Here is a 22,753-nt window from a genome sequence, read left to right on the forward strand (position 1 = left end):
AAAAAAGTTTTTAATTCTTAGACTTTTAGGACACAAAAATATATTGGAGAGTAGATACAACATATTGTCAAAAGTATTGGGACGCCCGCCTATACGCACACATAATGGCATCCCAGTCTATGACACCCCATACACATCATTAGATTTTCTGCAGATTGTCTTCAGATTTACCAAAACCATGTAGTGCAAGGGCCGGCCTGATTCCAAACAAATTTAAACTCTTAAGGTTTCACCTCATATTATATGGTTTTAGTAAATCTGAAGACAAAAATCTGCAGAAAATCTAATAGTGTGTATGGGGCTTTAGGGGCATAGGGTTCAATATTGAGTTGGCCCACCCTTTACAGCTATAACAGCTTCACCTCTTCTGGGAAGGCTGTCTACAAGGTTTAGGAGAGTGCCTATGGGAACGTTTGACCATTCTTCCAGAAGCGCATTTGTGAGGTCAGGCATTGATGTTGGACAAGAAGACCTGGCTTGTAGTCTCCTCTCTAATTCACCCCAAAGGTGTTCTATCGGGTTGAGGTCAGGACTCTGTGCAGGACAGTTAAGTTCCTCCACCCCAAACGCGCTCATCCACGTCTTTATGGACCTTGCTTTGTGCACTGATGCGCAGTCATGTTGGAACAGGAAGGGGCCACCCCCAAACTATTCCCACAAAGTTGGGAGCATGAAATTGTCCAAAATGTCTTGGTATGCTGATGCCTTTAGGAGTTCCCTTCACTGGAACTAAAGGGCCAGGCCCAACCCCGGAGAAAAAAAACCCACACCATAATCCCCCCTCCACCAAATGATTTGGACCAGTGCCCAAAGCAAGGTCCATAAAAGACATGGATGAGCCAGTTTGGGGTCCATTAAGATATGGGCCATTTTATTCTCCAGGGCCACTTGCTTTAAAAAAATAAAAAAAGTACATTTGAGGGTTTCAGGTTATTTTCTAGCAAAAAAATATAAAAGCTGATTTTACGTGTAGGAGAGGAATGTCAGAACTGGCCTGGACTGGAAGGTGGTTAAAGTATTTTTCTCAAAAATCTGCATTTAAAAAAACAAAACGCTGCGCAGATTTCGTGTGACATACAGAAATTGCAACTGCCACCATTTTATTCTCCAGTGCCCCTCCGATTTCAGAAAATGTTTTGGGGGGGGGGGGGGGGGCTACATAAAGATTTAGTAAAAATAAATACAGATTTTTTTACATGTACTGTATAGGAGGAGAAGTGTCAGCATTGACTTAAGCAAAGTAATTAAAGTGAACATGTCCCCACACTCTTGAAGGACTCACTTTCTTGAAGGTCAGCGAATCGTCTTCCTCGGCTCCAGCTATGCTCCCGCCTTTCTCCTGGACCTCAGGCATTTCCTTCATCTTGTTGAGGAGCTCAGCTTTAGCAGCGGAGGTGTTGTAGTAGGAGGTGCAGGAGGTGGGACTGGTAGCACCATAGAGAGGTGGTGGGGAGATGGGCTGAAATTCATACCTGTCAACAAGATATCCTTCAGGTTAATTTTGGGGCAAATAAAACAGAATGGCATTTTTGAATTTAATAATGTAATAATTTATAATTTTTTTTAATATGCGTTTTTTCCAAAGCCTGGATGATTTCTCTTAAAACCCATCCGCTGGTAGAATGCGATTAATGGGTTGCTATTCTTTTTTTTTTAATAGATAAAATATATATACATATTTTTTTGTGTATATACACTTTTTTTTATAATATATAAAAAAAAAAAATGTGTATATATATATATATATATATATATATATATATATATATATATATATATATATATATATATATATATATATATAATTTTTTTTTATATATTTAAAATAAATGAATAGCAACCCATTAATCGCATTCTACCACCAGACGGAGAACTCATCCAGGCTCTGGAAAAAAAACACATAAAAAAATGACCAGTTACACTTACCGGTAACTGTGTTTCTGGGAAGTCTTCCAGGACTGCACCCTGAGAGATGACTGGTCCACCTGACAGGAAACACAATCAATCAAAGAGGTTAAAAGCCTCCGCCCCTCCCCGTGCTCCTCAGTTGTGACAAAGTATTGACCCACACCAGTGCACGAGAGTGAAGAAAACCACACCACCACACTCTATACCTTAGATTATACCTAAAGAGAATGGGTGGGAAGTAGGCCTGCCGTCCTGGAAGACTTCCCAGAAACACAGTTACCGGTAATTGTAACTGGTCATTTTCTCAAGTCGTCTTCCAGGACGGCACCCTGAGAGAGGAGCAAGTAGCTCAGGCCTACCTTAGGGCGGGACAACCGCTTGCAGGACCTTCCGGCCAAACGCCAGATCCTGAGGGGACAATAACTCCACCCTGTAATGCCTCAGGAAGGTGTTCTGGTTTGTCCATGTAGCGGCTCTACATATCTGCTCCACCGAAGCTCCGGCCCTTTCTGCCCAAGAGGTTGCCAGAGATCGCGTGGAATGAGCTTTCAGGTCCCTAGGAACTGCATTACATGACTGCTCATAGGCTAAAGCAATGGCATGCTTAATCCATCTAGCTGTGGATGCTTTGGAGGCTTTTTGGCCCTTCTTTTGGCCAGAAAAATTTACTAAAAGATGGCTGGACCTTCGAAACTCCTTAACTTTTTCTAAGTAGGATAATAAACAACGTCTGACGTCCAGACAGTGAAAAGAAACTTCCCTCTCATTTTGGGGATTATTACAAAAGGAAGGTAGCACTACTTCTTGAGTCCTATGGAACCTGGATGCTACCTTAGGGAGGTACAGGGGGTCCTGCCTAAGTATAACCCTGTCCTCGAATAAACGGAAGTATGGTTCCTTGACTGAAAAAGCCTGAATATCGCCTACTCTCCTGGCTGATGTAATAGCAAGCAGAAAGGCCAACTTAAAGGTGAGGATCCTGAGGGGGATCTGGTCTATTGATTCAAAGGGGGACCTTGTTAACTCTAACACCAAGGTAAGATCCCATGGTGGGAACCTTGACACCTGGACAGGGGACAACCTCTCTCTGACCAAAAGGAACCTCTTGATCTTGGTCTAGTACCAAACGTCTCTCCAAAAAACAGGATAAGGCTGCGACCTGTGCCTTAAGTGTCTTGGTTGCCAACCCCGGCTCTGCTCCATCCTGGAGAAACTCCAGAATGGCCGGGATCTCTTGCTGTGAAGTCCCTCTCGCCTAACACCAGCGAGAAAAAATCCCCCAGGTCTTAGCGTAAATACGCCTTGTGACCGGCTTTCTACTAAGGAGAGTATCCACTACTCTGTCCGACAGGCCCTTCTCCCGCAGGTTCTGCCTTTCAAGAGCCAGGCTGTCAGCCTGAAGAAGCTGGGGTCTGGATGGCAAACTGGACCCTGAAGGAGAAGGTCGCGGCCCAACAGGAAGGTGTAGAGGCGGGGCTTGGCGGGGTTTCAAACCCCTGCAGGGTTGGAAACCAAGCTCTCCTGGGCCACCAAGGGGCTATCAGAATCAGGGTGCCTTCCGAGAGAAACATCTTTTGAAGAACCCTCGGAATTAGCCCGGGGGGGGGGGGGGGGGGGGGAGGGAGGCATAGGCCAACCGGAAGTCCCAAAACCGGGGCCAAGGCATCTATCCCCTCTGAGCCCCCCTCTTGGGCAAGGGAAAATAATCTTTTTACCCTTCTGTTCTTTCTGCGGGTGAACAGATCTATCTCTGGATCGCCGAACTGCCGACATACCAGGTAGAATACCTCTGGATTCAACTCCCATTCTCCCTGAAGAATCAGCTGACGACTGAGATAGTCTGCCTCTACATTCAGGGATCCCTTTATGTGAACTGCGGAAATGGAGATAATCCGATGCTCCGCCCAGCCCATGATCTCGAAAGATAGGGCCAGTAGAGTTGGAGATCTGGTGCCCCCCTGATGATTGACAAATGCCACTGCCGTGGCGTTGTCTGATAGGACCTGAACTTCCTGGTTCTTGATGCTCCTTTTAGAAAGCTTTTAATGCCTCCCCGGTGGCCAAAAGTTCTCGAAAATTGGAGGATGCCTTTCTCTGACTCATGTTCCAGGATCCCTGGGCTGTTAGATCCTCCAGGTGGGTCCCCCACCCCCAGGAACTTGCGTCTGTTGTTATCCTGAGCGGCTGAAGCTGACTCCAAAGGAGACCCCCCTGAAACCTCTGAGGGAGAAGCCACCAGTGAAGAGAATCCTTTACCTCGATCTGAATGGCCACTTCTACATCTAGAGAAACTCTTTTCCTGTCCCAAGAGGAAAGGAGGAAGTGCTGGAGGGTCCTGGAGTGCAGCTGTGCCCAAGGAACTGCTGGGATAGCTGCTGTCATCAGGCCCAGCACCCTCATAATCCCTCTGTATGGAGATGTCTTTGCCTCTAACATTAGAAAGGACCGCTGAAGTTATACCCTCTACCTTGCTCTGGGGTAGAACCAACTTCTGTTGCGCGGAATCCACCAGGAATCCCAGATACATTTTCGTCTGGGCCGGAATCAGTGAGGATTTTTCCTTGCTGATGATCCATCCCAGGGATTCTAAGGTCTCCACTACCCTGGCTAGATCCAAAAGGAGCTGATCCAGATTCTGATTGTAAATCAGAATGTCGTCTAAATAGGGAATCAGCGCTACTTCCTGGAGATGCAGGAAGGCCACTACTTTTGCCAGGATCTTCATAAAAACCCTTGGACTGGATGCCAGCCCGAAAGGGAGGGCCGCAAACTGCCAATGCTGAACTCCCTCTGGAGAGGCAATTGCAAATCTTAGGAAGACCTGATGGTTCTGAAATATAGGGACGTGAAGGTAGGCGTCCTTTAAATCCAAGGTTACCATGAACACGTCCCTGAGAAGGTGTCTCCTGAGAGAATAAACACTCTCCATGTGGAACTTCTTGTACCGCAGGAAGACATTGAGGCGCCTTAGATTTATGATGAGGCGATATCTTCCTGAGGGCTTTGGTACCACAAATATGTGGGAGTAGAACCACTGACCCTGCTGGCCCTCTGGAACAGGCACTATGACCTCCTGCCTGGCCAGTTCTTCTATATTTTGTAGGATTCCTGCTGCCTTGCCGGGATCCCTGGGAAGGTGGGTCAAGAGAAATTTGGTGGGAGGAGGGGAAAGAAATTCTAATCTGTAACCCTCCTTTATGATCTGTAGAATATGGGGGCGACCCTTCCCCACTGAGGGACAAAGTTGGAAAGTCTTCCCCCCACTGGAATGTCATTTGGGGGTCTTGTCGCCCGACTTCTGGCTGGAAAAGAGAATGCCCGACTTCTGCTTGTCCTTCCCAGCCCCCCAACGTCTATTAGGGGAGACCTTTTTCTCTGAGAAGCGGTTCTTTGCCTGGGGGCCACGAAAAAACCTCTTCCTATCCCTCCTCGGTTTAGTAGGGAATTTCTTCCCCTTTTCGGTTGACCTAACAAGGGCTTGGTCTAGGCCAGTTCCAAAAAGGAGGGAACCCTCAAAAGGGAGGCCACATAGACGGGTCTTAGATGAGCCATCCCCGTCCCAAGTTTTAACCCATAGGGCTCGCCGAGCCGAGTTAAGTAAGGCACCGGACTTGGCAGTTGTGCGCACCTTCTCCACGGCCGCATCCGCTAGGTATGCAACAGCGCTGCCTATGACCTCCAATGAATCTAAGACCTCCTTAGACTTGAAAGTCTGGGAGATGTGGTCTATCAGCTTAGAGATCCACATGTCCGCATTTCGAGCGATGCAGGCTGAGGCCAACGCGGGGCTCATAGCCGCTGCGTTAGCCTCTCAGGCCCTGCGTAAAATAGCTTCTGCCCTCCGATCCATTTTATCCTTGATGTTTCCAGTGTCTTTAAAGGAAAGAGCGGATTGTTTAGAAACTTGTGCCAGGGAGGCGTCTAGCCTAGGAGTCTTGAAAAACTTCTCCTCATCCTCCTCAGTAAAAGGGCATCTATGCTTCCATGTTTTGTATTTTAGGAGCCTCTTCTCCAGATCCTTCCACTCCCTTAAGATAATATCTTTGAGTGCAGGATGTACCGGAAGAACCCTGGTCTGCGGTTTAATTAAGCCCCTATACATTTTGTCTTGGGCAGAGACCTGTGCCGTGGGCTCCTGAATCTCTTCGGAAGCGTAAACCGCCCCCAGTAGTCCCTCCATGTCGTCGGCTGAAAAGATATGCCTGCTAGACCTGGAGTCTTCCCCCTCATCCTCCTGCTGGCTGTCCAACACACCCTCGTCCGAGACTCCCTGCCCATGGGATTCGGACTCATCCTCCTCCTCTGAATCCTGAGACCGGAGATACCTTGGGTTGTCTGCCCCCCATCTAGTCCCCCTAGAGGAAGCAGAGCCCTCCTGCTGGTGTGAGCCTCTGAATCTCTAGACTTAAGGGAGGACTGAAAGGCTTTCAGAGTGGACAGCATCTCAGTTTGTACTGTGAGAAACTTCTCCATTATCTGAGATGTTTCCTTCCCTGTCAGCTTCTGTATACATTTAAAGCAGAAGGGTTTAGGATGATCTGGGGGTAATCTAGCATTACAGTTTCCAAAACGCTTAGAGCGGGTGGAAGATTTCACGGGACAGCTGGCAACCCCAAGGACAGTGGCATCGTCCCCTGAAACAAAAACATACAGGCATTACAATACAGCAATGTACCACCCAGAGGAGAAGAGTTGGGGTACCCTCCCCCATCTAAACCTCCGGCGGCCGGTCATACTCACCCCCTGTGGTATCCTCCATGGCCATGGACCCTGCGGGTCTCTCCTCACGTTCCATGCCGCTGGCGCCAGTGAGCTTCTTCGAACAGCTAACACAGGCGAAGGCAGCCGGTCTGTGGGAGAAGTGGGCGCCTGCTCCTCCTGGATTTATGTCCCCGATTTGACAAATCAGCTGTGAGGCTGAGGCTGTGGTTACCTCCATGCTGATACTGCCACCATTTTGCTGTAGACAGGAAATGACCCGAACTCTGAGCTCACTTCCTGTTCTGTGGAGGAAGTGATGTCATTCCTCCACCAAGCTCCAGGAAGATGGTGTCAAACCCCCCCAGAAAGCTGAGCACCACTACTGCAAAGGGGAGATACTGCCTCCAGCTGCACCAATGACCCTCTGGATTGCTAGACCTGAAGTCTTCAGAGAGATACCCCGAGCCAAAAGGGACACCAGGCTCCTTTTCTGCACGGCCACCGCACAGGTAAGGAGAGGAGAGGAACATTGGCACCTGAAGTTCTGGGTACACCACTGTACCCAGGGTCCTTCAGCGCTCAGGGGGGCTCTTCCAGTTTCTGCTGCCCACCCTGAGGGAACCCCCCCAGGAAGGATGAGAACATCCTGCTGGACCCAGAGGCTTCCCAGGCATTTGGTCCGGCTCCCAGGGGGAGACCACCAGCCCCAGGCTTCGGGTCTAGGAAAAAAAATAACAAAACGGTTTCGCTGTGGGGAAACACAATCAAAAACTGAGGAGCACGGGGAGGGGCGGGGGCTTTTAACCTCTTTGATTGATTGTGTTTCCTGTCAGGTGGACTAGTCATCTCTCAGGGTGCCGTCCTGGAAGACGACTTGAGAAAAAATCTAAATAAAAAGGGAAGAGTAGGCTTCACTTAATGTTAAAATGGACCTTCTTAGAAAAGCAATGGTACCAAAAAAAAAAAAATCACCTTGTGTCATATAAAGCTACCCCTGAGCTCCATTCTGGTGTCTTTGCCTTGACTGAGATGAGGTCACCAGTCTGCTGCAAGCAGAAGGAAGTATTTCCTATGTCCCCCCCCCCCCCCCAGATCAGACTACAACATTGCAACTTTGTAACAAAGTGAGAAGCTGCAGCAGGGGCTGATCTGTGTCAAACATTTTTGTATACACAGTCAAGAACTGCACAAGCAGCTAACGTGACACGTGACTGTGCTATCCCTGATGCTGCATCTAAGCCCAGGAAGTAAAAGGGTGTTTTTCTGTGAGAGAAAAATGATGTACCTAGAAGTAAATTAACTTTTTTTTTGCCACCTCAGTCAACTCGTTCGGGGAACACCAATCAACTCTACTGTTCATTGTTTATCCCGACTGGTTATAACATCATTGTAGCATTCTTCTCTTCAATAGGTTCCTCTTTTTTTTTCTTTTTATATGTGTAGATTATATTCCACAGGTAACATTAATCTACTTTCTATAAACATAACTTTACAAAAACATTCTCTACTCCCATAAACCCTATCCTAACCTCTATTCATGAGAAACTGAATTCAGAGTAAAGATGAATCTCATGGCTTAAATACAATGAACGAGTGAACTCCTAAAATGCTACCCCTGAAGTGCTCAACTACACCACTAGCAACCTATAATTTATTTTTATTTTTATTTTAGATAGGACAAAGTGTTGCCATACATACCTAGGTCCACTAAGGGTCGCTATCACACCGTGCAACTCAATGACTGTAACATTCCTTGACGTGGACAGTCAACTCCACACATTTTTTTTTAAGCCCATTATTGGCGCATATATATATATATATATATATATATATATGCGCCAATAATGGGCTTAAAAAAAAATGTGTGGAGTTGACTGTCCACGTCAAGGAATGTTACAGTCATTGAGTTGCACGGTGTGATAGCGACCCTTAGTGGACCTAGGTATGTATGGCAACACTTTGTCCTATCTAAAATAAAAATATGCTATATGCTATACTATGCAAAAAAAATAAAAATAAAAGAAGAATGGATATATAGATGTGTGTGTATGTATGCATGATCGTATGTCTGTCTATGTATGTATATTTTTTTGGAAAAAAATATATTTCAGTATAGTAACATGATTTAACAGTTATATATATATATATATATATATCTCAATAGAACTGTTGTTAAGACCACATTATTGATAAGATACTGAAATGAAAAAATTATTTCAGTTTTTTTTAGCAGTTATACAATACACACACACACACACACACACACACACACACACACACACATTATATATATAAAAAAGTGTGTGGGTAATAAATATATATTAAAAAAAATGTGTGTGCATTATATTTTTTTCTTACACATATATACACATACTTTTTTTTTAAATATATATATATATATATATATATATATATATATATATATATATATAACAGCAAAAATATCCAGAAAAACACATTTAAAAAAAAGTTTTTGAATTTTAATGAGTGAAATAAGTATTTAACTCCATCGCAGAACATGTTGTATGATGTAGTATTAACAGAGCCCTTCACTGGAAACACCCAATTCATGTGGCGGAGGGTCCATGTAGTTTTGGTCATGAAGTGGTAGGGGGTGATGGTCAGCTGTCCACAAATTTTGGCCATATCATGTAATAGAGATGAAATTTTTTTTATACCCATACAAAACTAACCTTTCCGGAATGGAGATGTCAGACTCTCTGTCTGTGGACCAATCGTCTTCAAAACGATGGAAATTTCCTTCAAAGATATCTACCAAGTTCGATGGTGGATCTTTCTCAGGGTTATTGGTGGACATTTGTTCCATTGTAGAGGACTTTGAGCAGAACGGCTGATCCCTGAAGACGCTTTCATCCGCTGCCTCAGACTCCTCCACACCACCCGAGGCAAAGTCAGAGGGGTGGGGAGAAGTACTGGTGGATGTCTTTGGACAATCACTGCAAAAGAAACAAAAGATGTGAAACTTAGAGTCAACTTTACGAACTGGTTTACCTCAACACACAATTACACAGAATGAACAAGGTTATAATGGGGGGAAAAAAAAAAAACATTTGGTGCGACAGTTATCACCGAGACCCGCGGACTCGATGTCCGCCGGGTGTCAGCGATAGTGTCAGAGAGGAGGAACGGGGAGATGCTTTTGTAAACCAGGCATTTCCCCCGTTCTGCCTAGCGTCAATAAAGAGATCACTGCTCTCTGTCATCGGGAGTGGTTATCACTGTCCTGTGTGTTAAAGCCCCCCCCAACAGTTAGAATCACTCCCTAGGACACACTTAACCCCTTGATCGCCCCCTAGTGGTTAACTCCTTCACTGCCAGTGTAATTTACACAGTAATCAGTGCATTTTTATAGCACCGATCGCTGTAAAAATGACAATGGTCCCAAAAGAGTGTCAAAAATGTCCGATGTGCCCACCATATTGTCGCAGTCATGATAAAAAAAATATATTGCAGGATTGCTGCCATTACTAATAATAAAAAAAAAAAAAAAAAGCCATAAATCTATCCCCTATTTTGTAGACGCTATACATTTTGCGCAAACCAATCAATATACACTTATTGCGATTTTTTTTCCCCAAAAATATGTAGAAGAATACAGATCAGCCTGAACCGAGGAAACATTTTTTTTTCCATTATAGAAAATGTATTATTTATTTTAGCAAAAAGTAAAAAATAGTTTAGTTTTTTTTTGAAAAATTTTTTGTTCATAGTGCAAAGAATAAAAAAAAAAAAAAAAAAAAAAAAAAAAAAACGCAGAAGCGATCAATTACCACCAAAAAAAATATTTGTGGGAAAAAGAAGGACGTCAATCTTGTTTGGATACAACGTCGCACGACCGTGCAACTTCCAGTTAAAGCGGGGGGGGGGGGGTTAAAAATCTTCCAGGGCTGAAGTGGTTAAACCTATAGAAAATTTTCAATCAAAAAAAATAAAAAAATAAAATTAAAAAATATTTTCTTCATGCATTTTATTTCTGCTTAAAGCGGGAGTCCGCCGGGACTCCGCATTTTTTTATTTTTTATTTTTTAAAGCCAGCAGCTACAAATACTGCAGCTGCTGACTTTTAAAATAGTGACGCTTACCTGTCCAGCGCGCCCGCGATGTCGACACCCGAAGCCGATCTCTAGATCGTCTTGTCGGGTGCTGCCGCCGCCATCTTGGGTATGGGAATCAGGAAATGGAGCCTTTCGGCTTCATTTCCCGGTTCCCTACTAAGGGGCGGGCACTTGCCGAAAGGGGCGTAATCTACGCCCCTTTCCGCAGAGAGCTATCCCAGAAGTGGGTGCAGAATACCTGTACTGTACAGGTATCTGCACCCCCCTCCCCCCTGAAAGGTGCCAATTGTGGCGCCGGAGGGGGGGAGGGTTCCGATGAGCGGAGGTCCACTTTAGGGTGGACCTCCGCTTTAATTTCTATTATCTCAAGGGAGCCACTTGACCTCCAGAAGATTTACCCCCCTCTTCATGACCAAGCCAGATTTTGCGATACGGCACTGCGTTACTTTGACAATTGTACATACACAAAATAAAACGCCTAAAAGTCCTTTTTTTCCCCACAAATAAAGCTTTCTTTTGGGGGTATTTGATGATTTCTGCATTTTTTTATTTTTTGCGTTATAAACAAAAAAAAATGACACTCGCTGGGAAGGGGTTAAATCTGTGCCTAGCCAGTGTTTTTGTGTACACTAAGGAAAGAGATAGATTTTTTTTCCCTGCTTCACAGGAACACCAAATCCGTTCCCTTCCCTTCTGTCAGAACTGAGATCTGCTTTGTTTACATAGGCAGATCTCAGTTCTGTGTGCATTACCTACAGGTACCGGAAGACATCGACTGTCCGGGACACCCGCGGATCGGCTACTGCTGTGAATATTCACAGTGTTACTGTTGCATTTATTTGTGTTGCATTCATCTGCAGATCAAAAGGAGGAACTTCCACCTGCGTGTGAGGTCACTTCAAGCAACCTGAAAAGTGAAAAAAAAAAAAAAAAACCTTGTTCCTATTTAACCCTTTATCAACCCTTGGTTTACACACCAATCTACCCTAAATCAATTCCTCCTTCCTCTTTTTATATTGATCTTTGTTAGTTAGAAAAAACAATTATTGAAAGTTTTGCCACCATTAATAAATAATTTGTTTAGCGTCACAAAAATATGAAAAAAAATAAAAAAATAAAAAAAGCCTGTTTCATTTGTAAATTACTTTGCAACATAACAATTATAAAGTAAATTTAAACCAGTCAAATTATAAAGCAAAACTGATACTTTTATGTACGGCAGAAGTCTTCAAACTACGGACTGTGGGTCAAATCCGGCCCAATACAAGATTTTATCTGGCACTCTGGTGCAAGAAGGGGCTCCGACGGAGGACCACGAGGCAAGAAGGGGCTCCGACGGAGGACCACGAGGCAAGAAGGGGCTCCGACGGAGGACCACGAGGCAAGAAGGGGCTCCGACGGAGGACCACGAGGCAAGAAGGGGCTCCGACGGAGGACCACGAGGCAAGAAGGGGCTCCGACGGAGGGCCACGAGGCAAGAAGGGGCTCCGACAGAGGGCCACGAGGCAAGAAGGGGCTCCGACAGAGGGCCACGAGGCAAGAAGGGGCTCCGACAGAGGGCCACGAGGCAAGAAGGGGCTCCGACAGAGGGCCACGAGGCAAGAAGGGGCTCCGACAGAGGGCCACGAGGCAAGAAGGGGCTCCGACAGAGGGCCACGAGGCAAGAAGGGGCCCTGACCTAAGGGGGCTCTGTTGAGGTCTCTGACAAACGTCTGTGCCTTTGCACTTGCCTCCTATGTTATTGAGAGGAAAAGGAGATTTTCTGTAGTCCATGTATACAAGTACAGTAAGTGAATGTTGTCAACCTAGGACAGGAAGTGGACATATTACTAACCGGATCTAAGAAAAAACCTTGGGGGAAAAAAAAACGAAAGTTAACGCAGCTACTATATCTAAGGATTGGTAAATCCACAACAAATTAAATTTCTGTTCTTGGGTTTAGATACAGGTTAATGAAAATATGTAAATGAGAATTAAACTTACTTAGAAGTGTCTTGGCTTGGAGAAGCAGTTATAGATCGATCTGGAGATACATTTAAAGAACTCCTTATCTCTGATGTTTCTGTGCTATAATCCATTGCTTGCATTGGTGGAGGGGAAGGTGCTACCTGGGAAAGGGTCTTTTCCATGGACAGACTCTGAGATCGCTTCTTCGTCTCCTCCAGATTTTTACTATATCCAGGTACACTGGGCAAATCTTGAGCACATGCGAGTCCAGAAACAGATTTGGTTGACTCATGGGATGACCTCCGCTCTTTGTACTTCTCCCAGTTAGGAGGTGGAGGACGAGGAGGAACTTGTTTCTTCGGTCGAGCTGATGACTTTGTTTGTTCAAGCTTTACTATAGGCGGCTCTTGCCTTTCTCGCACTTTAAGATGTTCCAAGTTCAGGTGGTTTACAGAGTAAGACCTATCTCTTGAAAGTCCCCATTGTGGTGGCCCATCCTGGGCTGATGGCAAATCCACAGGCTTGAAGGGAGGTTCACAGGCGAGGTCATAAGTAGATGCTGCCTTGTAGCACTGAGGCCATTCCTGGTCACTGCCCTCGCAGCATGGCTTGTGTGGGCCCGGGTAATGAAAGCCAGAATTAAACTGACATAGTTCACTGCAAGACAAAATACAGTTAATATTTGTGTTTTCAGGTCTTGTGGACAAGGTCTACATTTAGTTTGTATTATCACCATTGAAGGCCAGCTCCAGGCATTGCACCCCCCATACCTCGCTCATCTCACAGTAATGGCTCTAGTTAATATTTAAATGTACTGTACAGCACACTCATGTTATCGAACCCTATGATGTCATTACGGGGTTCAATCGGATACTCCAATTCAGGTCACCAATGAATAAGTTCACAAAGTGCCCAAATATAAAAATGCTTTGAAAATGAAAGCTAAAAGCTTATTAGTGGTCATTCACAGCTACTCCAGATTCTAACCAAGGTTTAATAGATTCCCCCGTTTGTCTTGAAGAGTACTAGGCCATGAGGACTCTTTGGCATTTGACATAGTGTGAGCAGGTCTGATACCAAGGAGGTCTGCCCACATGTCCATCAGCCCCACCAACACTGTCTCGAAGAACCCTAGAACATGAAGACTCTTGGGTATTTGACAGTGTGGGCAGGTCTAATAGTTGGGAGGTCTGCCCAAATGTCCGCCATCAGCCCCATCAACACCATGTCTTAAAGATCCCTATAACATGAGGACTTTTGGGAGTTCCTTGACATGGTGGGCTCTGGAGCAGGACGAACAGCGAGCAGCACTGTAGTGACATCCCCAAATCTCCTGAGATGATCCCATATGGAAGATATACAACTAGGAAGCTCAAGGCACAGAAACAGCAACTGCAACTCCTCAGGTACATCTTTCTCTCCAGCAAGGAGAACAGTGAGCAGCACACACCTATGAGGCTAAACGCACAGGAGTGCCTAGGCACCTGAAGTACACTGCCATTTTCCAGGAGGCATTCCAGACAAAAGGGTAGATTTGTGAGGGTGCTGCATGTGCACAATTAATGTTCTATAACAGCGGTTCCCAAGCTTAGTCCTCAAGTACCCCCTCCTCCTCCCCACAGGCCATGTTCTTGGAATTTTCCCTTATTTTAAAGAGAAAAAAAAGTGTTCAAGTGTTTTTTTAGAATCTCATCCCGGAGTTCAGATTTAAACATCATTAACTGATTCATAGTGTTAAGGAAACGTGGGCTTCACAAGTGGCCAGTTCTCAGCGTCATGTTCTCTCCTGACTTATTCTCAGCGATGTGACTCATGGAAACGTTCTTTTCCTGTCACCGGCTGGGAAGGGAGGTGGAGGGTGTCTGAGCCGGTCACACCCTCTCACAGGAACTCCAAAATCAAAAGAACGGCATTGCGGAGTGGAAACATTTATGGGAAATGCAGACAGTTACATCGAGCGCTGAGACAATGAGGGGCGAACGCTTTTCAAGGGCTGAACACATCCTCCTTCGCCAAGGATTTCAACCGTTATGGGTCAGCATGTAGAGTCAGAAGCCAACACAGAGGCTTCTCTTTGGACATACACCAGACTACGCACAGCCAGCTGTCATCATATAATAGAAAGTCCTTATGTATGTAGATAAAATATTAAATGTATATCATATAAAAACAAAAAAATCTCTCATATTATATATATTTATTTTTTTCACTTCTCTCCCTGAAATTCCAATTAACTTTTCTACTAAGATAAACTTGAAAAAAACTCAGAAACGGAAAGAAGTATCAGGCAGCATGAAAGGAGTATTAGGTAGTAGGAGAGGAGTAGTAGGAAGCAGGAGAAAAATGGCATTGAGTACTATGAAATAGTATTAAGTAATTGGAAAGGAGTATTAGGCATGAGGAAAGAAGTATTAAGCAGCAGGGATGGAGCATTAGACACTGAAAAAAGTATTCGGGAGTAAGAAAGGAGGATTAGAGTAGCAAAGGAGCATTAGACAGACACTATGAAAAAAAAAGTATTAGTTGGTAGAAAAGGAGCATTAGGGAGTAGGAAAGGGAATGGAGCATTAGAGAGTAGGAAAGGTGCATTAGAAAGTAGGAAAGGCACATTAGAGAGTACGAATGAAGCATTAGAGAGTACGAATGGAGCATTAGGCCGCGTACACACGCGCGGACTGTTGGCCCAACTTTGTCCGTCCAACAGTTTGAGCGAACAGTCCGCTCAAACTTAGCATGGACGGACATGGCCACACACGACGGACGAACAGTTTGCTGAAACCGTGCGCGATGACGTGAACGGCACGTACGACGGGACGAAAAATACGACGTCCTATACACTGCAATGCAACCTTCCGACGTGGAAATCCTTTCTGAGCATGCGCGAGACTTAGTTGGCCGAACAAGCCTACACACGAGCGAACAGTCCGCTGAAACAAGGTTTCAGCGGACAGTTTTTCGGAATTTCCGTAAGACCTTGTTCGGCCAACTGTCCGCTGAAACTGTCCGCTGAAGCCCCACACACGAGCGGACTGTCCGCCCAAACACTGTTCAGCGGACAAGGTTGGGCGAACAGTCCGCGCGTGTGTACGCGGCCTTAGAGAGTACGAATGGAGCATTAGAGAGACACTGTGAAAAAAAAGTATTAGTTGGTAGAAAAGGAGCATCAGAGTAGGAAAGGTGCACTAGACAGACACTGTGAAAAAAGTATTAGTTGGTAGAAAAGGAGCATTAGAGAATAGTAAAGGAAATGGCACATTAGAGAGTAGGAAAGGAGCATTAGAGAGACACTGTGAAAAAAAAGTATTAGTTGGTAGAAAAGGAGCATCAGAGTAGGAAAGGGGCACTAGACAGACACTGTGGAAAAAAAGTATTAGTTGGTAGAAAAGGAGCATTAGAGAATAGGAAAGGTAAAGGCACATTAGAGAGTAGGAAAGGAGCATTAGAGAGTAGGAAAGGAGCATTAGAGAGACACTGTGAAAAAAAAAGTATTAGTTAGTAGAAAAGGAGCATTAGGGAGTAGGAAAGGAAATGGAGCATTAGAGAGTAGGAAAGGCGCATTAGAGAGTAGGAAAGGCGCATTAGAAAGTAGGAAAGGCACATTAGAGAGTACGAATGGAGCATTAGAGAGACACTGTGAAAAAAAGTATTAGTTGGTAGAAAAGAAGCATTAGAGAGTAGGAAAGGAAAAGGCACATTAGAAAGTAGGAAAGGAAAAGGCACATTAGAGAGTAGGAATGGAGCATTAGAGAGTAGGAATGGAGCATTAGGTTTCATGCACACGAGACGCAGATGCAAATGCTGCTGGACACATGTTGAAACCGGCGTTTAGAAACGCGCGTTTTGCCGCGATTTTTACCGCGATTTAGCGGCGTTTTACCGCGTTTGCGTCTAGAAGCGTTTAGTTAAGCTAACATCATAGACCCTCCCCAGCTCAAAAATTAACTATTTCAGCAATTTTGTGAGACCAGAGTGAGTAGCAGCAGCTGTGAGAGCTGCAGTGTACTTGTATTTAGCGTGTCACTTGCCACAGCACCTGCCACAAGTTGTGGATTGTCCACTTGCCACGTGACTTGCCACATCACCTGCCACGTCACTTGCCATGTCATCTGCCACAAGTTGTGGATTGTCCAACTGCCACGTCACCTGCCACAAGTTGTGGATTGTCCACTTGCCACGTCACTTGCCACGTCACTTGCCACAAGTTGGGGATTGTCCACTTGCCACATCACCTGCCACGTCACATGTCACAAGTTGTGGATTGTCCACTTGCCACATCACTTGCCACCTGCCATGTAACTTGCCACAAGCTGTGGATTGTCCACTTGCCACGTCACCTGCCACACGTTTTGGATTGTCCACTTGCCACGTCACTTGCCACGTCAGCTGCCACGTCACTTGCCACAAGATGTGGATTGTCCACTTGCCACATCACCTGCCACAAGTTGTGGATTGTCCACTTGCCACATCACCTGCCACGTCACATGTCACAAGTTGTGGATTGTCCACTTGCCACATCACTTGCCACCTGCCATGTAACTTGCCACAAGCTGTGGATTGTCCACTTGCCACGTCACCTGCCACACGTTTTGGATTGTCCACTTGCCACGTCACTTGCCACGTCAGCTGCCACGTCACTTGCCACAAGATGTGGATTGTCCACTTGCCACATCACCTGCCACAAGTTGTGGATTGTCCACTTGCCACGTCACTTGCCACATCACCTGCCACGTCACTTGCCACGAGATGTGGATTGTCCACTTGCCACGTCACTTGCCACGTCACCTGCCACGTCACTTGCCACGTCACCTGCCACAAGTTTTGGATTGTCCACTTGCCACGTCACTTGCCACGTCAGCTGCCACGTCACTTGCCACAAGATGTGGATTGTCCACTTGTCACATCACCTGCCACATCACTTGCCACATCACCTGCCACGTCACCTGCCACAAGTTGTGGATTGTCCACTTGCCACGTCACTTGCCACATCACCTGCCACGTCACTTGCCACAAGATGTGGATTGTCCACTTTCCACGTCACCTGCCATGCCACCTGCCACAAGTTGTGGATTGTCCACTTGCCACGTCACCAGCCACATCACCTGCCACAAGTTGTGGATTGTCCACTTGCCACACCACTTTCCACGTCACCTGCCACGTCACCTGCCACAAGATGTGGATTGTCCACTTACCACGTCACCAGCCACATCACCTGCCACAAGTTGTGGATTGTCCACTTGCCACATCACTTTCCACGTCACCTGCCACGTCACCTGCCACAAGTTGTGGATTGTCCACTTGCCACGTCCCTTGCCACGTCCCCTGCCACAAGTGGATTGTCCACTTGCCACATCACTTGCCACATCACCTGCCACAAGTTGGATTGTCCGATTGCCACGTCGCCTGACACAAGTGGATTGTCCACTTGCCACGTCACTTGCCACATCCCCTGCCACAAGTGGATTGTCCACTTGCCACATCACTTGCCACGTCACCTGCCACAAGTTATGGATTGTCCACTTGCCACGTCACATGCCAGTCACCTGCCACAAGTTGTTGATTTTCCACTTGCCACGTCACCTGCCAGGTCACTTGCCGCGTCACCTGCCAGGTCACTTGCCGCGTCACCTGCCACAAGTTGTGGATTGTCCACTTTCCACGTCACTTGCCACTTCACCTGCCACGTCACTTGCCACAAGTTGTGGATTGTCCACTTGCCACATCACTTGCCACCTGCCATGTCACTTGCCACAAGTTGTGGATTGTCCACTTGCCACGTCACTTGCCACCTGCCATGTCACTTGCCACAAGTTGTGGATTGTCCACTTGCAATTGCAATTGTTTAAAATATTTTTCTAATGGTTTTTCATCATTTGCAATAATTTTTGAGATTTTTAATGTAAAAAAAAAGGTCACCTTTAAAAACACATATAAACGCAAACGCGGCTAAACGCGGTAGCGGCGTTTTGCCGCGTTTTGCGTCTGAAACGTGGAAATTTTTGCTTCTGAACGCATTTTTTTGCTTCTGGAAAAACGAGATTAAACGCAACTGCATAAAAACGGAAAAAAACGAGACTGTGTGCATGGACACATAGGATAACATTGAATGAGTTCAGGGGCAGTTGAAAAAACTGTCCAACTGCATCTGAACGCGCGTTTAACTGCGTCTCGTGTGCATGAGGCCTTAGAGAGTAGGAAAGGAGCATTAGACAGACACTGTGAAAAAGGTATCAGTTGGTAGAAAAGGAGCATTAGAAAGTAGGAAAGGCGCATTAGAGAGTAGGAAAAAATGATTAGATAGTAGGAAAGAAATATCAAGCACTGTGAAAGCTATATTAGGCAGCAGCAAGAGAGTATTACACAGGAGAAAAGGAGTATTAGGCAGTAGGAAAGGAGTATTGGATAGTAGGAAATAAATATAGGACACTGTGAAAGTGATATTAAGCAGCAGCAATAGAGCATTAGGCAGTAGGAAAGGAGCATTAGGTGGCAGGAAAGGAGTATTAGGAAATGTAAATTCCTGCAAATCAAATCCTCCTCTATCCATGAAGGGTGAACACAGATAATACGGTAGGAAATAATTCTTCTTGTCCATAAATTTTGCTGAGAAAATATCGCAGCCTAAGCTCCACCCACCTACACCTTCTTTACTGGATGCGGGAACATCTCCCAACACTCATTTCCCTGTAAGGAATGAAGAGGGATGAGGAAGTGGGTCTGAGCTCATTTCCTTATTCTCGTACCACAAAGAAATCCATATTGGGAAATGAGGATATGGTCAACATTTTCCAAGAAGACTGAACGTTAAAGCTGAACTCCAGGAAGAGATCAAAAGATAAAAATAAACACAACTCTGTATTCATTATGACATCATTACATTTTATACTTGAAGCAAGCAAAGAACCTGAATTTGACTTGGTGTCATTATCTTGCACTCCATGTACAGCAGAGTTAAGACTGGGAGAGGGAGAAAGAGCACAAGGAGTTGATCAGGTGAGCTGCAGTGCAAGGAGTATTATGATAGCAGGAGACAGCACAGTGAGAGAGAAATCTGTTTAAAGTGTATATAATTCTCTAGTGAAGGAGCCTGGTTATAGTGTCCTGCAAATGCGTGCCACACACCTTTAAGAGAATTTCCAGTGATTTGAATGGAACCATTTGGCAAGCTTTGCAAATTGCAACCATTTGGTGGTCAGCGGGAAGAATGCTCCCTACACTGGAGGTCGGCAAGAAGAATGCTCCTTACACTGGAGGTCGACAAGAAGAATGCTCCTTACACTGGAGGTCGGCAAGAAGAATGCTCCTTACACTGGAGGTCGGCAAGAAGAATGCTCCTTACACTGGAGGTCGGCAAGAAGAATGCTCCTTACACTGGAGGTCGGCAAGAAGAATGCTCCTTACACTGGAGGTCGGCAAGAAGAATGCTCCTTACAATGGAGGTCGGCAAGAAGAATGCTCCTTACACTGGAGGTCGGCAAGAAGAATGCTCCTTACAATGGAGGTCGGCAAGAAGAATGCTCCTTACACTGGAGGTCGGCAAGAAGAATGCTCCTTACACTGGAGGTCGGCAAGAAGAATGCTCCTTACACTGGAGGTCGGCAAGAAGAATGCTCCTTACACTAGAGGTCGGCAAGAAGAATGCTCCTTACACTGGAGGTCGGCAAGAAGAATGCTCCTTACACTGGAGGTCGGCAAGAAGAATTCTCCTTACACTGGAGATCAGCAAGAAAAATGCTCCTTACATTGGAGATCAGCAAGAAGAATGCTCCTTACACTGGAGGTCAGCAAGAAGAATGCTCCTTACACTGGAGGTCGGCAAGAAGAATGCTCCTTACACTGGAGGTCGACAAGAAGAATGCTCCTTACACTGGAGGTCGGCAAGAAGAATGCTCCTTACACTGGAGGTCGACAAGAAGAATGCTCCTTACACTGGAGGTCGGCAAGAAGAATGCTCCTTACACTGGAGGTCGGCAAGAAGAATGCTCCTTACACTGGAGGTCGGCAAGAAGAATGCTCCTTACACTGGAGGTCGGCAAGAAGAATGCTCCTTACACTGGAGGTCGGCAAGAAGAATGCTCCTTACAATGGAGGTCGGCAAGAAGAATGCTCCTTACACTGGAGGTCGGCAAGAAGAATGCTCCTTACACTGGAGGTCGGCAAGAAGAATGCTCCTTACACTGGAGGTCGGCAAGAAGAATGCTCCTTACACTAGAGGTCGGCAAGAAGAATGCTCCTTACACTGGAGGTCGGCAAGAAGAATGCTCCTTACACTGGAGGTCGGCAAGAAGAATTCTCCTTACACTGGAGATCAGCAAGAAAAATGCTCCTTACATTGGAGATCAGCAAGAAGAATGCTCCTTACACTGGAGGTCAGCAAGAAGAATGCTCCTTACACTGGAGGTCAGCAAGAAGAATGCTCCTTACACTGGAGGTCAGCAAGAACTCCCTTTATGTTGGCGGTCAGTGGGAATGCTCCTTACAGATATCTAAAAATGTCCATGGAGTCCATGGCTACATACAGTGGAGAAAATAATTATTTAATCCCCCACAGATTTTGTAAGTTTGCCCATTTACAAAGAAATGAAGGGTCTATCATTTTTATCATAGGTGTATTTGAAATGATAGACAAAATATAAAGCAAAAATCCAGAAAAAACACATAAAACAAATGTTATAAATTGAGTTACAGTTCAGTGAGTAAAATAGGTATTTGATCCCCAAGCAAAACATGACTTGCAACTTGGTGGAGAAACCCTTATTGGCAAGCACAGAGGTCAGCGTTTCTTGTAGTTGGTGACCAGGTTTGCACACATCTCAGGAGGGATTTCGGTCCACTCTTTACAGATCTTCTCTGAATCCTTAAGGTTTCTTCGCTGTCACTTGGCAACTCGAAGTTTCAGCTCCCGCCATCAATTTTTCCTTAGGATTAAGGTCTGGAGACTGGTTGGGCCACTCCATGACCTTAATGTGCTTCTTCTTGAGCCACTTCTTTGTTGCCTTGATGGTATGTTCTGGGTCATTGTCATGCTGGAGGACCCATTCATGATCTCTCTTCAGTGTTCTGGCTGAGGGAAGAAGGTTCTCAGCCAAGATCTTACAATACATGGCCCCGTCCATTGGCCCCTCAATGCAGCAAAGTCGGTTTGTACCTTTAGCAGAGAAATAGCCCCAAAGCATCATGTTTCCACCTCCATGCTTGACTGTAGGGATGGTGCTCTTAGGATCATAGTCAATATTTTCCTTCAAACAGGGAGAGTCCCCCTTCTCAGGAAGGCACATGTACAGTAATGCCAATGAACATCTAAACGATTCAGAGAAGGATTGGGAGAAAGTACTGTGGTCAGATGAGACCAAAATTAAGCTCTTTAGCATTTAACTCAACTCGCTGTGTTTGGAGGAAGAAAAATGCTAAATTTTGGTCTCATTTGACCACAGCACTTTCTCCCAATCCTTCTCTGAAACATTTACATGTTCATTGGCATGACTGTACATGTGCCTTCTTGAGTAGGGGGGCTCACCGTGTTTGGAGTAAGAAAAATGCTCACTATGACCCTAAGACCACCATCCCTACAGTCAATTACGGAGGTGGAAACATTATGCTTTGGGGCAGTTGCTCTGCTAAAGGTACAGGCCAACTTTGCCGCATTAAGGGGCCAAAGGATGGGGCCATGTATTGTAAAATCTTGGACAAGAACCTTCTCTCAGCCAGAACACTGAAGATGGGTCATGGATGGGTCTTCCAGCATGACAATGACCCAAAACATACCGCCAAGACAACAAAGGACTGGCTCAAGAAGCACCACATTAAGGTTGTGGAGTGGCCTCCAGACCTTAATCCTATAAATTTATGGGAGCTGAAACTTTGAGTTGCCAAGAAACCTTAAGGATTTAGAGAAGATCTGTAAAGAAGAGTGGACCAAAATCCCTCCCGAGATGTGTGCAAAACTGGTCACCAACTACAAGAAACATCTGACCTCTGTACTTGCCAACAAGGGTTTGTCCACCAAGTACTAAGTCCTGTTTTGCTTGGAGATCAAATACTTATTTTACTCACTGAACTGCAACTCAATGTATAACATGTTTTTTTCTGGATTTTTGGTTGATATTCTGTCTCTATCATATAAA

At 45.4% G+C, this 22,753-nt stretch overlaps 1 protein-coding gene across 4 annotated transcripts in view; it reads right to left on the bottom strand.

Moving 5' to 3' along the window:
- SHROOM4 (shroom family member 4) overlaps positions 1–22,753 on the bottom strand; it is a 129,550-nt gene that overhangs the window by 11,902 nt on the left and 94,895 nt on the right. For all 4 annotated transcript variants that reach the window (XM_077465178.1, XM_077465179.1, XM_077465181.1 and 1 more), the window contains 3 exons: positions 12,669–13,289; positions 9,303–9,566; positions 1,283–1,472 (listed from right to left, as the gene is read on the bottom strand). In XM_077465178.1, the coding sequence (XP_077321304.1) occupies positions 1,283–1,472; positions 9,303–9,566; positions 12,669–13,289 (1,075 nt within the window). The remainder of the gene's footprint in view (positions 1–1,282; positions 1,473–9,302; positions 9,567–12,668; positions 13,290–22,753) is intronic.

This window comes from Lithobates pipiens, unplaced genomic scaffold (assembly GCF_037356315.1).
Source record: "Lithobates pipiens isolate NorthernLeopardFrog02 unplaced genomic scaffold, aLitPip1_a1.2 Scaffold_1, whole genome shotgun sequence".
In the NCBI taxonomy this organism is placed as follows: domain Eukaryota; kingdom Metazoa; phylum Chordata; class Amphibia; order Anura; family Ranidae; genus Lithobates; species Lithobates pipiens.